Source organism: Larimichthys crocea, chromosome XVII (genome assembly GCF_000972845.2).
Source record: "Larimichthys crocea isolate SSNF chromosome XVII, L_crocea_2.0, whole genome shotgun sequence".
NCBI lineage: Eukaryota > Metazoa > Chordata > Actinopteri > Sciaenidae > Larimichthys > Larimichthys crocea.
Genome location: NC_040027.1, coordinates 28,652,033 through 28,665,938, shown reverse-complemented (window position 1 = coordinate 28,665,938; position 13,906 = coordinate 28,652,033). Strand labels below are relative to the sequence as shown.

The 13,906-nt window shown below is 42.7% G+C and overlaps 2 protein-coding genes across 5 annotated transcripts in view; both read left to right on the top strand.

Moving 5' to 3' along the window:
* mast3b (microtubule associated serine/threonine kinase 3b) overlaps positions 1 to 9,715 on the top strand; it is a 31,727-nt gene extending 22,012 nt beyond the window's left edge. For all 4 annotated transcript variants that reach the window (XM_019261205.2, XM_019261204.2, XM_019261207.2 and 1 more), the window contains 17 exons: positions 49 to 116; positions 373 to 464; positions 1,278 to 1,486; positions 1,669 to 1,807; positions 2,102 to 2,234; positions 2,327 to 2,492; positions 2,618 to 2,719; positions 2,970 to 3,092; positions 3,220 to 3,332; positions 3,596 to 3,762; positions 3,932 to 4,053; positions 4,141 to 4,341; positions 4,659 to 4,885; positions 5,054 to 5,176; positions 5,273 to 5,409; positions 5,567 to 5,751; positions 5,927 to 9,715. In XM_019261205.2, the coding sequence (XP_019116750.2) occupies positions 49 to 116; positions 373 to 464; positions 1,278 to 1,486; positions 1,669 to 1,807; positions 2,102 to 2,234; positions 2,327 to 2,492; positions 2,618 to 2,719; positions 2,970 to 3,092; positions 3,220 to 3,332; positions 3,596 to 3,762; positions 3,932 to 4,053; positions 4,141 to 4,341; positions 4,659 to 4,885; positions 5,054 to 5,176; positions 5,273 to 5,409; positions 5,567 to 5,751; positions 5,927 to 6,996 (3,377 nt within the window). In that variant the 3' untranslated portion in view covers positions 6,997 to 9,715. The remainder of the gene's footprint in view (positions 1 to 48; positions 117 to 372; positions 465 to 1,277; positions 1,487 to 1,668; positions 1,808 to 2,101; positions 2,235 to 2,326; positions 2,493 to 2,617; positions 2,720 to 2,969; positions 3,093 to 3,219; positions 3,333 to 3,595; positions 3,763 to 3,931; positions 4,054 to 4,140; positions 4,342 to 4,658; positions 4,886 to 5,053; positions 5,177 to 5,272; positions 5,410 to 5,566; positions 5,752 to 5,926) is intronic.
* A 742-nt stretch (positions 9,716 to 10,457) lies between these two features.
* On the top strand, positions 10,458 to 13,449 carry ndufa7 (NADH:ubiquinone oxidoreductase subunit A7). Its single transcript, XM_010732665.3, has 4 exons — positions 10,458 to 10,644; positions 10,874 to 10,923; positions 12,138 to 12,275; positions 13,230 to 13,449. The coding sequence occupies exons 1-4, from the start codon at positions 10,594 to 10,596 to the stop codon at positions 13,315 to 13,317; spliced, it is 327 nt and encodes a 108-aa protein (XP_010730967.1). The 5' UTR covers positions 10,458 to 10,593; the 3' UTR covers positions 13,318 to 13,449.
* The last annotated feature ends 457 nt before the right edge of the window (positions 13,450 to 13,906 follow it).

Here is a 13,906-nt window from a genome sequence, read left to right as displayed (position 1 = left end):
AGATTCTTTGCAGTATTATTAATCACTGTCTCTCTCTGTTATTTCTAGACATGGTACAGCTTGACCAGTATGACACCAGTCCTTCAGTGTCAGTGGAACAAGATGCTAATGTAGAGGTAAACTTTCACTTATGTTTTATTAAATATTTTTCTTTTTTTTATTGCCCCACAATTCAGATACATGGAGAAAATATAACATCTAACAGTTTTTGGACTATAAGTTGGTCAGTAGGGTAAATGGTAAATGGACTGTACTAGCCCCTATTGTAACTGTAATAATCCTGCTAACTACTGCTTTGCTTTTACTGTGTGCTTTTACTGTAAGTAGCCCATAAACAGTCACTAACATTATGTTTCTGTTTGCTCTCTATAGAATAAAGCCCCACAGATGCTGACACCAACTCGAAGGAAACCTCTTGAGAGCGACTTTGAAACGATCAAACTTATCAGCAATGGAGCTTACGGGTAAGAAGAACAGGACTTTTTTTTAAAAACCAAAAGCTAATAAATTTTATTATCTCTGGACACAGAGTAGAAACAACTAAAAGTGACTGAGATGAGCTCAAAAGTTCCATTGTTTTCTTTGTCAAAGAAAAATGTGCTTATCCTGCCCGCATGGCATTAAGACATTATGACAGGATAATTATCCTCCGCAGTGGACATGCTGCTGCCCGGTTGAGAAGCAGTGGCACTCGTGCGTAGAATGTCAAAGACATGGCATTCCTGGAATTTAAGCCTGTGTTGCACAGAAAGATGTTTCCACATATTTTGCGTCTTTCCATCTGTACTTGAAAGGATGAAATGAAGCCACTTGTTTGGTCGCTTTCTTCCTCCCCACCATGAACCAGTTCTTGATTACCATCACTATTCACTATATTAAATAATTATACGTAATTATCTTGTCAGAAACTAATTTCCTCCTTTTAATCAAACACCTTGAGTATCGACATGGTGGTTTTAAGTAATTACACAGCAGCATGTTGACATATTCTATGACTCAAGACAGGTCACAGAGTGCTGCAGTTCCCCTGCTTTACCTCAGTGTGAGAACAATAATTATATAGGTAGCGATTTGATCATGAGATCATAACACAGCAAAGGCAACTTCATGCAGAAATGTCTACATGGCTGTAGGTTGAATAAGAAGAAGGTGGAGGGAATTTTCAATCTTAAAGTAAAACTTTTGTTTTCATATTTTCTATGAAAATCGTTTTCTTGAAACTGTGTTTACAATAATGGGTCTAATATGGCTAATACGTTTTTTGTTTTGTCTTACAGGGCCGTGTATCTGGTCCGCCACAAAGAAACCCGCCAACGGTTTGCCATGAAAAAGATAAATCGTCAGAACCTGGTCCTGAGGAATCAGATCCAGCAGGCTTTTGTGGAGCGAGACATCCTAACGTTTGCTGAAAACCCCTTTGTTGTCTCTATGTTCTGCTCGTTTGAGACGCGACGACATCTCTGCATGGTCATGGAGTATGTAGAAGGTAAAGTAGAGGAGGTCTCTGCTGTGAACGATTTACATCTGTGTCTAGAGCACTTCACAGTTAGTGGTCATATACAACTACAAATGAGAACTAAATAATATAAATGAGTCCAGGCAGCAGTGATGAAAATGAGCACAATGCTGATGGGTTTCTGTTTTTTTTTTTTTTTTTTTTTCATTAAGGTGGAGATTGTGCCAACCTTCTGAAGAACATGGGCCCACTACCTGTAGAAATGACAAGGATGTACTTTGCTGAAACAGTCTTGGCCCTGGAGTACCTTCACAACTATGGTATCGTGCATCGGGATCTCAAACCTGACAAGTGAGAACAGAAAACCAACTCCTGCTTCACTCCTGTTTAAAAATGTTTGCAGCTGTATGACCCAAAATTGACCCAGTGCTCTTGCTTTTCTTTAGGATTAATTCAATTAAACATTATTCAATTACAACACATGGTCTCTGATTAGGAAATAATTTTATTTTTTTTGTTTTGCGATCTGGGTGCTTGCATTTTCTTTTTAGAATTTGGTGGAAGTGGCCATTGAATTGTAAAATAGACTTATTCTGATGATGTGTTTTTTATTTGTTTTTTTGTCTTTTTTTCCCCACCCAATAGCTTGTTGATTACATCCATGGGTCACATCAAGCTAACGGACTTCGGCCTGTCTAAAATTGGCCTGATGAACATGACCACCAACCTGTACGAGGGTCACGTGGAGAAAGACACAAGAGAGTTTGTTGACAAACAGGTGAGACTGTTTTTTTTACATGAGACAAGTGACACTCATTTGCAACAGCAGCCATTTCTGTTCCCCTCACCTGTGTTGCTTTCCTTGTGCAGGTGTGTGGCACTCCAGAGTACATTGCCCCCGAGGTGATCCTTAGACAGGGCTATGGGAAGCCAGTGGACTGGTGGGCGATGGGGATCATACTTTACGAGTTCCTGGTCGGCTGTGTTCCTTTCTTTGGAGACACACCTGAACAGCTTTTTGGACAAGTTGTCAGTGGTGAGCGATGAAATGAGATAAAAAGTAGAGGAGTGACGTTGGTTGTTGTTCATGCAACACTTTCAGAAACAATGTATATTTTATACTTTTATTATTGATCATCATTCTAATGTGTTCTTTTGTAGATGAAATCATTTGGCCAGAAGGAGACGATGCCCTACCTGCTGACGCCCAGGACCTGATCACCCGCTTACTGCGACAGAGTCCTATAGACCGAATAGGAACCGGTACTGCTCACTTTACTGCTGATTAACACATGAAAAAGCTGCAGATGGTGTTAGATACAGGCTGATACTGAAAAATGAGTGTGCTTTATCTCAATCTCATAACCAAAATTTTGTCTGACAGCAGTAGGGAAATGGTGAAATTTCTCCTATGCTGTATGTAAAACTTCAAATTTAGAAGATAAAGGTCAAAACGAATTTTAGGCCTAGGTGTTTTTATCCAGTTTTTGATTGGCTGTGAAAACTGTCGTAGGCGGAGCCTCGGAGGTCAAACAGCACTCCTTCTTCCTGGGTTTTGACTGGAATGGACTCCTGAGGCAGAAAGCTGAATTCATCCCTCAGCTGGAGGCAGAGGACGACACCAGCTACTTTGACAGTAGGTTACAGTTGAGACAGTATAATATTCTAATTAGTGCTGACTTCACAGCTGACTGTGCAGTAATTGACAGATTTGAAAACTTCAGTCTGTTTCTCTGAAATCTTGTCTCCTCTTCCTGCTTCAGCTCGTTCAGAGCGTTACCATCATTTGGCTTCTGACGAGGATGAGGAAACCAATGACGAAGAGTCTTCCTTGGAAATCAGACAGTTTGCTTCCTGGTCACATCGCTTCAGCAAGGTAAGGCCTACATATGTTGGAAAACGAGAGCTTTGGATGTTTAAAAGAGAATTAGCTCTTCAACAAATGTGTCTGAATCTGTGTGTTGAAATGATGAAATGATGAGTTCTTAGACTACTATAGCACAAAAATCACCCATATCTCTTCTGTACTATGGAGATTTCTAAGTCATGACAGAATGGTTGCCAGATGGTGCATTAATCTGGAAGCTCTTCAATACTCAGCTCTCTGTTTCACACCGACTCTTCTGTTCACCCTGTCAGGTCTACAGCAGCACAGAACATCTGGCGACGCCGTCCAACCTGAGCTTCTCCTCTGACCGCAGCCACAGCGAGGAAAAGGAGGACCGTGTGGACACAGGAGGACTCAGTCCGTCCCCGAGCCCAGCAGAGGGCAGCGTGGAGCACAGACATGCTGGGCGCATGGCCAGGTAAGCACAGGTCTCAGGATGTGTGATATTTATTCATGTTGTAGCCTTTTGGAGTGCCTTCAGGTCATCTTTGTTTTGTTTTAGAACTTTGTTGCTATGTTATATACAAAACTCCTGCTAAAAAATATTTACATAATTATTGTTAACCATTAACTCCCATTGTTGGTAGCCTTCGTCCTCGGGCCTCTTCCAGCTCCTCCCAGTCTGAGAGGAGCACCAGTCCTCTGGTGATGAGCAGCACCCACAGTCTGGAGACAATGCCCCGCTTTGCCCTCTCCACTGATGATGAAGGTAGATCCAGAATGATGCTCATTTTGGATATTTCTATTCACGGCATCTATCAGAGCCTGACCTTTTTTAACCGTTTGTTGCCTGCAGCTGAGGTGGTCGTGTCAAACCTTCGGAGGATCAGGATTCGCAGCAACAGCACAGGGGCCAAACACTCCTCCCCCAAAGATCCAACCGGCCCTCGGCGCTTCGGTAACCAGTTGGAGACGCCAGACAGACAGAGGCTTCCTTGCGGAGGGAAGGTTCCCAAGTCAGCCTCCGTCTCAGCCCTGTCTCTCATCATTACTACAGGTACAGAAGGTTATCATCCGACACCTCGAAGTCAGGCAGAAGACAGAATTAACGTGACAATGAGCCACTGGTGTTAAGTGCTGCATGTCTAGCACCTTTACTCCTACAATCTGTTGTGTAATCCAAAAGTTGGATGCAGATCCAAAACCTGGTGTCACTATTTTATTGGTTGGCAGGATTCTTAATACATGGACTAATGAGATCTAAACCTGTAATATCTTCTAATATTTAGAAGTTAAAAAGAAAATCTCTTTTGGGGGAACTGTTGATTGTTCTAACAACCTGTTGAGAGGAAAACTGTCCTGTGCTCCTTTCAGATGACTCGCCCAGCGGCCTCCAGACTAGTCCCATCTCCCCACGCTCCCTGTCCTCCAACCCTTCGTCCCGTGATTCCTCCCCCAACCGTGACCTGTCGATCAGCCCCGCCAGCCTGAGGCCTCCCATTGTCATCCACACATCAGGGAAGAAATACGGCTTCACCCTGCAGGCCATTCGGGTCTACATGGGTGACAGCGATGTCTACACGGTGCATCACATGGTGTCGGTGGGTGTCATTTCAAAGTGCTTTAATTAGCCCTCAGGTGTTTTAAATGCCGCATGTTCATGTTGAGTAATGTGATTTACTCTGATGACACTAAACCAGAAGAAGGAGATATAACAATGGTTATGTAACGCTCAAATTAATCTCTCCTCACTGTTGCTGTTTTAACAGAGTGTGGAGGAGGGCGGCCCGGCTCACCAGGCCGGTCTCTGCACTGGAGACCTCATTACCCATGTGAACGGAGAGTCTGTCCAAGGCCTGGTCCACCCTGAGATGATAGAACTGCTACTGAAGGTACAGCCACTCACTCAGACTGCTGTGTCACTTAAGGTTGCATTGTTTTGTCCTTAACACAAATGAATGATTATTTTCTTCTTGTCGAATGTGCAGAGCGGCAGCAAGGTGGCGCTGCAGACTATAGCACTTGAGAACACGTCAATCAAAGTGGGTCCAGCTCGAAAGACCAAACACAAAGGCAAGATGGCTCGTCGCAGCAAGAAGAGCAAGAGGAGAGATAATTATGACAGGTGAGAATCTGCGATGCAGAGTTGATCATTTGTGAGGCTTTGAATACTTTCCTTCACCGTTAATGTTTGTTTTACTGTAGAAAACTTTGCTTTGTGTCGGTGCCGATCGCTCGACTCACTGAACAACACAATGTCACATATCTGACTCTTCCTTCAGGCGACGTAGCATCTTAAAGAAGCTGTCCAAGCAGAGCACGGTGATGCACACCAGTCGCAGCTTCTCCTCAGGTCTGCACCACTCAGTTTCGTCCAGTGAGAGTCTTCCAGGCTCCCCGACACACAGCCTCTCACCCGGACCCTCCACACCCTGCCGGAGCCCCGCACCGGACCATCAGACCTTTGGTGAGCTCACTGTTGTTTTAGATTTATTCATGACAACATTTAATAGTTCTTTTTGGTTATTGCCTTTCACTTCCAAAAAGAAAGATTATAGTGCATTATAAATGTTGCCATCGTGAGCATGTTTTAGCGAACTGTGATGTGCAATATTTCTAACAGTTTCTCCTCTGCTTCCCAGACAATAACTCTCCTCAGAGCACATCTCCTTGCTCCAGCTCTCCCAGTTCCCCCGCTGCACACATCCGGCCCAGCTCTCTCCACGGCCTGGGCTCCAAACTTAGCACGCAGCGCTACACCAAGGTGGGCCGCCGGAAGTCAACCAGCAACATCCCCCCCTCACCCCTGGCCTGTAACTCATCCTCCACCCAGCCTCTTTCCCCACAGCGCTCTCCCTCTCCGCTCTCAGGCTTTGCCAAAACCCTTCACACGTACCACGGCAAAACCCTGTCCCCACCCACCATCGTTAGACATGTTGTCCGGCCCAGGAGTGCCGAACCACCCCGATCCCCTCTTCTGAAGCGGGTACAGTCAGCTGAGAAGCTGTCTGGTGTATATCATGCTGATAAGAAGTCGTACGCCCCCCGCAGACACACACTGGAAGTGCCATTTTACTGTGAGGGAGACCTGCTGGGTGACTCAGAGGCAGAGGGTGCCTGCGGAGGCCCCTATATTGGGGCCGATCACAGCAGGCTTGGGGGTTACATCTGCAGCCAGAGGATGAGGGACTCTGGGATTGAACGATCTGAGCAACTTGTTGTGATGCGAAAGCTCAACCTATCAGAGCGACGGGACTCCTTTAAGAAGCAGGAGGCAGTGCAGGAGGTGAGCTTTGACGAGCCGGAGGAGAAAACCAACACCACAGTTACAGTGACAACCACAGCTCCAGGTGCCCAAACCCAACATCCGCAGCATCAGCACAGAATGTCCTGGATGCTCACTCGACCCCAAACCAGTGAGGAGGTGGAGCTGGAAGTGCCAGTCGTGAGGAGGTTCACACTGGTGCCACAGATCGCAGTGCAAGGCTCAACGGAGAGCGAGCAGGACGAGTGGGAGCCGTGTTCAGATGGAGAGGAATCCAACGAGAAACCAGAGCTGGAGGTGACCATCACTTCATCTCAGCCACAGCAGGCCGGGCGTCCTCTCGCTGAGTGCAGTCAGGCAGCAGAAACCACCTCCACTGCTCCTCAGGTCAGACCATCGACAGAGTGCAGAGAAGAAGCTCCACAAAAAGGGCATCAAAGAAAGTGACAGCTCACTACTGCACTCATTTCAACTACTCATATCGTTTCTTTCAAAAGTTGTCAACTCATTGACAACTTGTCTGGCTGAGAGTGAGTGGGAGAAGATTTTACTTGAATTTTGTAATTGTAAATATTTGCCTCAAGCCATTGCAGACATTCTGGTCTTATTTATTACATTTGTAAACTACGATGAGTTAGTAACAGTGAAAGAGGCAAGTTGTCATTGGTTGAATAGCCAAGGCTCAACATTTTTGTATCCATTCATTGTGGTTTTATGTCTTTTGACTGGATGTTTTTCTTTTTTAAATAAATGTCTATTTTTTAAATAGATAGTTTGGGTACAGAGTAGTTTGATAATGCTGGGCATAATTGTTAAAAGGACCAAAAGGTCAAGAAGTCATTTTAGTGCAGCGTCCAACAGTCTAATATGCTATTACCTTGATCTCCAGAAACCTGAGAGTGAGCTTTGTTTCACACTGTGAGCAACATGGTTGATTTGTCATTTTCTAAGCAATTGTCAGACAGACTTTTTAGTTGTTTGTACATTATACAACTACAAAACTTATGTTTTTGCTTATTTGCTTTGGCCTTTAATAGCACTACATCCCAGAAGATACATCCCCTGGAATTTTTCCATTTTGCAACACTATGCTTCATGACAATCACATTGGTAGGGAAATAAAGATGCACTGAATTATAACACACAACACAAAAGATACATAAAAAGATTAGTGGTGTGGCCCATGTTTCTCTTCGTCACATTCGTAAGAAATAAAAAGTACTTTCACTGACGTGTTGATTATGTTGCTTCCAGTGTGAATTCACAGCCACAACATTGTTCTTCTTAAATGTGGAACCAGTCGGTGCAGGGTAATCTCTCGCACTGACACTGTCCAATTATGACTACTGAGTACGATCTGTTATGAAGCTAATATGAAAAGGTATTACGTGCCATGATAACAGTGCAGTGTCCTCTAAGCCATATCTTGACAGATTAAATCATTTGTCTTGTTTCTAATGTCAGCTCAACATGAAGAAGTCTCTTAAGTGTTTTTTTTCCCTCGTTATCTTGACAACTTGAGGATGAATGTCTGGATGTTGCAGAATATTACACACTCTGCTTACATAAAAACTTTGTGTGATAATAGCATAGAGGTATGTAGTAATGATTTTTTTTCTTTTTGCTGCTCACATCTGTAAGCATTGGTTCAGCATGTCTCGCTGTTATAACCTGTTCTACTCATAAGCATGCAATTTGCAGGAAAAGAACACTGAGCAGTGAAATGGAAGTCTGCGTCTTCTTCAGAGCCTGGAGGGAATATCTTCTTGTTTAAAACATTTTGGTATTTATGTTTTGGTCTTTCCTTGCTTATACTAACAAGACATTTTGTACCTGGAAATGTGTTGGATCCTCATGTATTTTTGAAGCATTTCCTGAACAGTAGCTTTTTTTTTTTTTCTACATGAGCATGTAAGAGACACCATGCCTACAAGACCTGTTCCTACTTAATTTTCTGTGTAGTGATGTTTACATGGAGGGGAAAAGTGCACTAATGTATTTTGACATGGATTTTGTAAGTGAATGTTCAAGGTAAACTTGGAAAATGGCAGAGGGGAATCCTTACATTGAATCCAAACCCAGGGCTTCTTTGAACAAATGTTTTCGTTGTTTTTTTTGTCTTTGTATTATACAAATATTGATGTATATTTTGATAATTCCAAATGTGTTGAAGGATATGCACAATGACAATTTAAGGTACAGAGATTTTGGGAAGTCTGGCTTTGAGGGATGTTTTTACAAAAATCTTTGTTGGGATTCAGAACAGTTTCACATCCAGTACAGACTGAATGTTCTTCACAGTTTTCCACTACAGAGACAGAGTTTTGAAGTTTATTGTCTTGTCAGTGGCTGTTTGCTGGCTTTTGTACCAACTTTCTCTGAGTCCTCTGTTTCTAAAATGGAAAATGTTGATGTGTTATCTAAGTCCTTCTTCCTCCTCAAAAAGAGTCCTTAAATCTCACGATGAGGATGCTGTTGTCGTGTCAGCGCAAAGAGATTGTATCGCTGAACGGCTCAGTCATTTTTTTGCAGTGTGACAGAATTGTTTACAATGAACAAACATGCGATGTACTGTACAGACGTTTTATATCCTGTGGCTGTATATGATGAAACTATCCTCTTTGATACCATGAAAGAATACACCGATAGACGTAACATATTTGTATTTGTTTTGTTCTTTTGGAACTGTTCATAAAAAGTAATTTAGCACCAAGCTGAGAGGTATTCAGTGTTTAACATACACTTAAGTAACTTGTTTTGTCATCAGCTTTTTACCAGTTTTATAATAGCAGCAAGTCAGACAAACTGGCAACTAAACAGTAAGTAATTAATAACTAATTACTAAACTGTGCTGTAAGAAGGCTTCACAGTTCACCAACACACAAAATATCCAAGTCTTACTTTAAAGCAAACAGTGAAAACTTGAGCCACTGTGGATCAGCAAAGACGAGGATCTCACCTGGTGTTAAACTAGTACTCCTTAAAGAACAAACCGACAGGTCAAACTGTTGTACATGTGCATGTGTTCTCCTGTGGACTCTTCTGTTCGGTGCATGCTGCATGAGACAAGCACACATCTGTAATACTTGATCGCATGGTATACCGGCGTTGTCGCCCCTGTACTGTGTTTTCTTGTGCAACAAATAAAAATTGTATTTCTCTTGGACTCATCCTCAGTCCGACTCCACCTTACTTTATTGTGTACCCTACTGCTCTGATTTGGGAAAATAACTGGGCATCATTCAGGCGTTTTGTATAGAATTATATGACAAGAAATGAATCGGGGTTCCTAAATAGTGAGGCTGGCAACCAACTAACAGTATAAAGAATGGACAGCATATGTTTAATGTCACCCAAAGGTTTCTGTTTTTTCGCTTTGAAGCTCAAAAGTCATGAATGGGAAAATTAGATATAGAGACCAAAGCTGTTTTTGTACCAGGCTGTTTATTTCTGCTGTGTAGTCCAACATTTTATGGGAGTTTATGGAGATTGACTTCAAGTAGCTATTCAAGGAACTGCAGTTTTTTGGCACTTTAATTAGGCTTCACTTCACAACCACAGAGGCTGCCGCTTGATTGCAACCAACTGAATACCCCTCGCCCCTTCCAAGTGTGGGAGGAAAAAAGAAGAAACTCCAAACAAATTGCAAATAGCTTGGAGTTTTTCTTTTTCTTTTTTGTCTGTTCTGGGCTACTGTAGAAACATGAAGGTTCAACATGGCTGACTTGTTGTTAGGTAACACAAGCACAGCAGTTCTTATTGTCACACAAAACACACATTAATATTATTCTATTTTTGTGTTGTTCTGTAGATAGTTACCTTTAAATGTTCACACATTGGACCTTTAACATTTACATTTCACACCAGCACCACCACCTGTTTGTAACGCAGCAGTTTCCCGCCCTCTCTTGTTTGTAACGCAGCAGTTTCCCGCCCTCACATGTTTGTAACGCAGCAGTTTCCCGCCCTCGCCGCCAGGTGTCAGTGACGTGCTGAGAGGTCTTCTACCACAGAAGAAGTCCTGTGTCCTTCACAACAGCAAACATGGCATCTGCCACCAAAATCATCCAGAGGCTGCGAAACTTTTTATCTGGGGTAAGAGACACAGCACACTGACAGACTTCATATCGCAGTCAGGATGTGATGTGAAGCAAACACGTGTACCTGTGTAAGGAAGTCGATCATTTAACGGCCGGAAGTTGGTGAATCTAGCTAGCTTTTCGGAGCTAGCCGGCTGAGCTAGTTGACAGTCGCTGCATGTGAAGGAGAAGCAGCTGCTCTGTCAGTAACAGTGTGCTCGGTCTAATGGTGTTTCTGTTTTCAGCATGATCTGCAAAGCAAGCTGCAGCTGAGGTACGAGGAGATCGCGAAGAGGTAAGACTGCGTTACATGTCAGCTTCCTCACAGCATCCACACTCCTCTAAAGACAGCTCATTGTCTCTGTGCACTCACAGAATACCAGTTACCCCGTTTAATAGTGACTTTTAAGTGATAGTTTGGGTCTCCATCACTTTAGGACTCAGAACAATCCGGTTGGATTACAGCTAAAGGTGGCTGTGGTGGAAACACTTGGCTGTTTTGTCTGTCACTGAAAAACACTTCTCATGTAAGCTCATCAAGAGTTTTAGGGGCTTGTAATTCATTTTTGCCACCCAAAAGTAGAGTAGTTGTGACATTATTAAAGTAACTGATATTGGCTTAGTTTTGTTATGGACCAGAACATCTCCGTTGATGGCTTCCACACTGTCCGGGCCGACCGGGATTGTACCTGTCACATCACAACCAAAGAACAGCTCTGTAGCCCGGATGTTGACCTGTTGACCTGCTAGCCCTTAGACTCCGTCCATACTATCTGCTGAGAGAGATCCTGCATGTCAGCATTGTTGCCCTGTCCATGCCTCTGCAAACCAACATCTGCCTGCAGCACCACACACACACCATCATCTCACCCCCTTCTGTAATCTGACACTAATATGGTCAATCACTTTTTAAAGTTGTTGCACATTATTTAAATGTAAATTTGATCTTCTATATACCTTTAAAAAAAATTACAAATAAACATGGAGTATTGTAACAAAAAATTATTTCCCCCTGAGATTATTAAAGTATTTCTGATTTAGATTTATCCCAGGTTCATTTTACTGTATGGCTACCGTGTTGTAGGTTAATTCTGTATGCTGGATTATGTTCTATTGCTGAAAGGATTTCTCAACACACTGTGTTAGTCTATATGCCTTCAGCATAATGCCACAAATACATCCATAAATGCTCATACTCCATGCGTCTACAGTATTTGCCACTTGGTCATGAGTCTACAAACAAGGACACGTGTTTCAGCTTTTAGTGGTCCCACATTGTCATCTGACTCTGTAGAGGCTTCTACATTATTCACCTATCTGTTGAGGAGTGAGACAGTCCTATCCTCTGACCTTGGTTGCCATAGTGATGATCAGTGTGTACAGCTGCTCTGTATCTCAAGGAGAGAAGTCAGTGTCCCCATAAGATTTAACATTATCCCAACAGCTTTAGGTAGACTTGTTTGTTTGCATACATACAGGTACATTCTGTTTCTGTGCTTTTCTCCATAGGACACAGCCACCACCCAAACTGCCAGTAGGCCCGAGCCATAAGTATGCCAGCAACTACTATTATACCAGAGATGGACGCAGAGAGTCAGTACCCGCCACAGTCGTCATGTCTTCACAGAAGGCTCTCACCGCTGGCAGGTAAATGACTGTCAGTGTATTTTCATGTGCCGTTATTGTTGCGGAGAAATTGCTGAAGTCAAAGGTCAATGGTGAGGTCAGGAGGGAAGAAAGTGTTCAGGAGCCTCTGATGTCTTATGCTGTATTATTTATTGACGCTTGGCCAAGGAGAACTAGAGACACTCTCAAAGTACACCTGAAGTGCTTGAGTCGGTCTCGCATTCTGATGAACTCATGCTGGTGGTCACACTTTAAACCCTCATAGATGACGCTACAAATACTTTACGCCCAAAATAGTCAAAGGGAAAGCATTTACCCATGTTCGTGTTCACCTTCAACACATTCTAGTCTGGAGACACTGTTGTCTGTTCATGCTAATGGAACGTCAACAATTAGCTACCTATTATGTCTAGGAATGCAGCAACAGGCCTCTTCGACCCTGGACACCACAGAGTTGAGATATGGTGGCACCCAGGCAAAGACAAACAATTAATACTGCCGAGGACCACAAGGCTCACACGTGACCTCGTGTAACCCAAAAAGAGAAAATTCCATAACAGTTATTATTTGATTATAATGAGATAATGACTTTACTCTGATTATAACAATTGTCATATTAACATAGCTGGAGCAGGAAAAAAAAGGTATATGGTCACAGAGTGAATACTAATGCGTGAAGGGAAATATATTTAATCTGTGCTACAATAAGAGTATAAAAATCATCACTGTTGGAAAATGATGACGAATATCCATATTCCTGTGGTGACTTGGTGTGGTCAGTTCTCTTTGCTGGAACTTTACTTTGAAAAAACAGCACAGGATGTAGATGTGTATCAGATTTCTGCACGCACAGTAATCCATTTGTTTGATTACACCTGCCAGAGACGCTCCACTGTGTTCGTTTGATGTCTTGTAATGCAAAGACTAGTGAAATTAATCTGCTTGTAATGAATGTTTAATTCTGATCTCTTCTAGTCAAGTTGCCGAGGCCCCAAAGCCTCCAGTGACTCCAGGTGCTGTATATCAGGAGCCATCGCTGTCCACAGACCAGCCGTACCTCTGAGCAGCAGGATTAACTCCTTAAGCATCAACAACCTAATTAAACCAGCCAAACCTGCTGTAACGGCCTGACCATTGTTGTTGGTCATATCCTGTACAATAGAACGTGTGAATAAAATGTCTTCTGTTTAAATTGTTTTTTTGTCCAACTGGTTATTCTGGTTACATTAACTGAACGATAATATGTCACTATGTCAAGGATAGTTTAGAAAGACAGGACTCTACACAACCTCAAATAGTCCAAAAGTAATGTGGATAAACCAACATTTCCAGCTACACTTCTGTCAGTCTGAGCCTGGATTTTGTCCCATGTAACAAAAAAGACAAAGAAAGTTTAATATTCAGAATAACACAGGATGTATTTGGTGTTGGTATAAAATCACTCCCTCATTCACGTATTCACTACTGATTATTAAACTTATCTGGTTGTTTATAGTGAGCAGTACATTTAGATTTCAGATAGAATCATCACCATGTAGAAATGGAAACGGGTTTATTGCCAAGTAGTTTTCCACATGCAATACATTTGTCTTAGTGTTTTGGTGCATATCAAACATTAAGTAAAATGTGATGTACACTTGTGCAGCAATGTG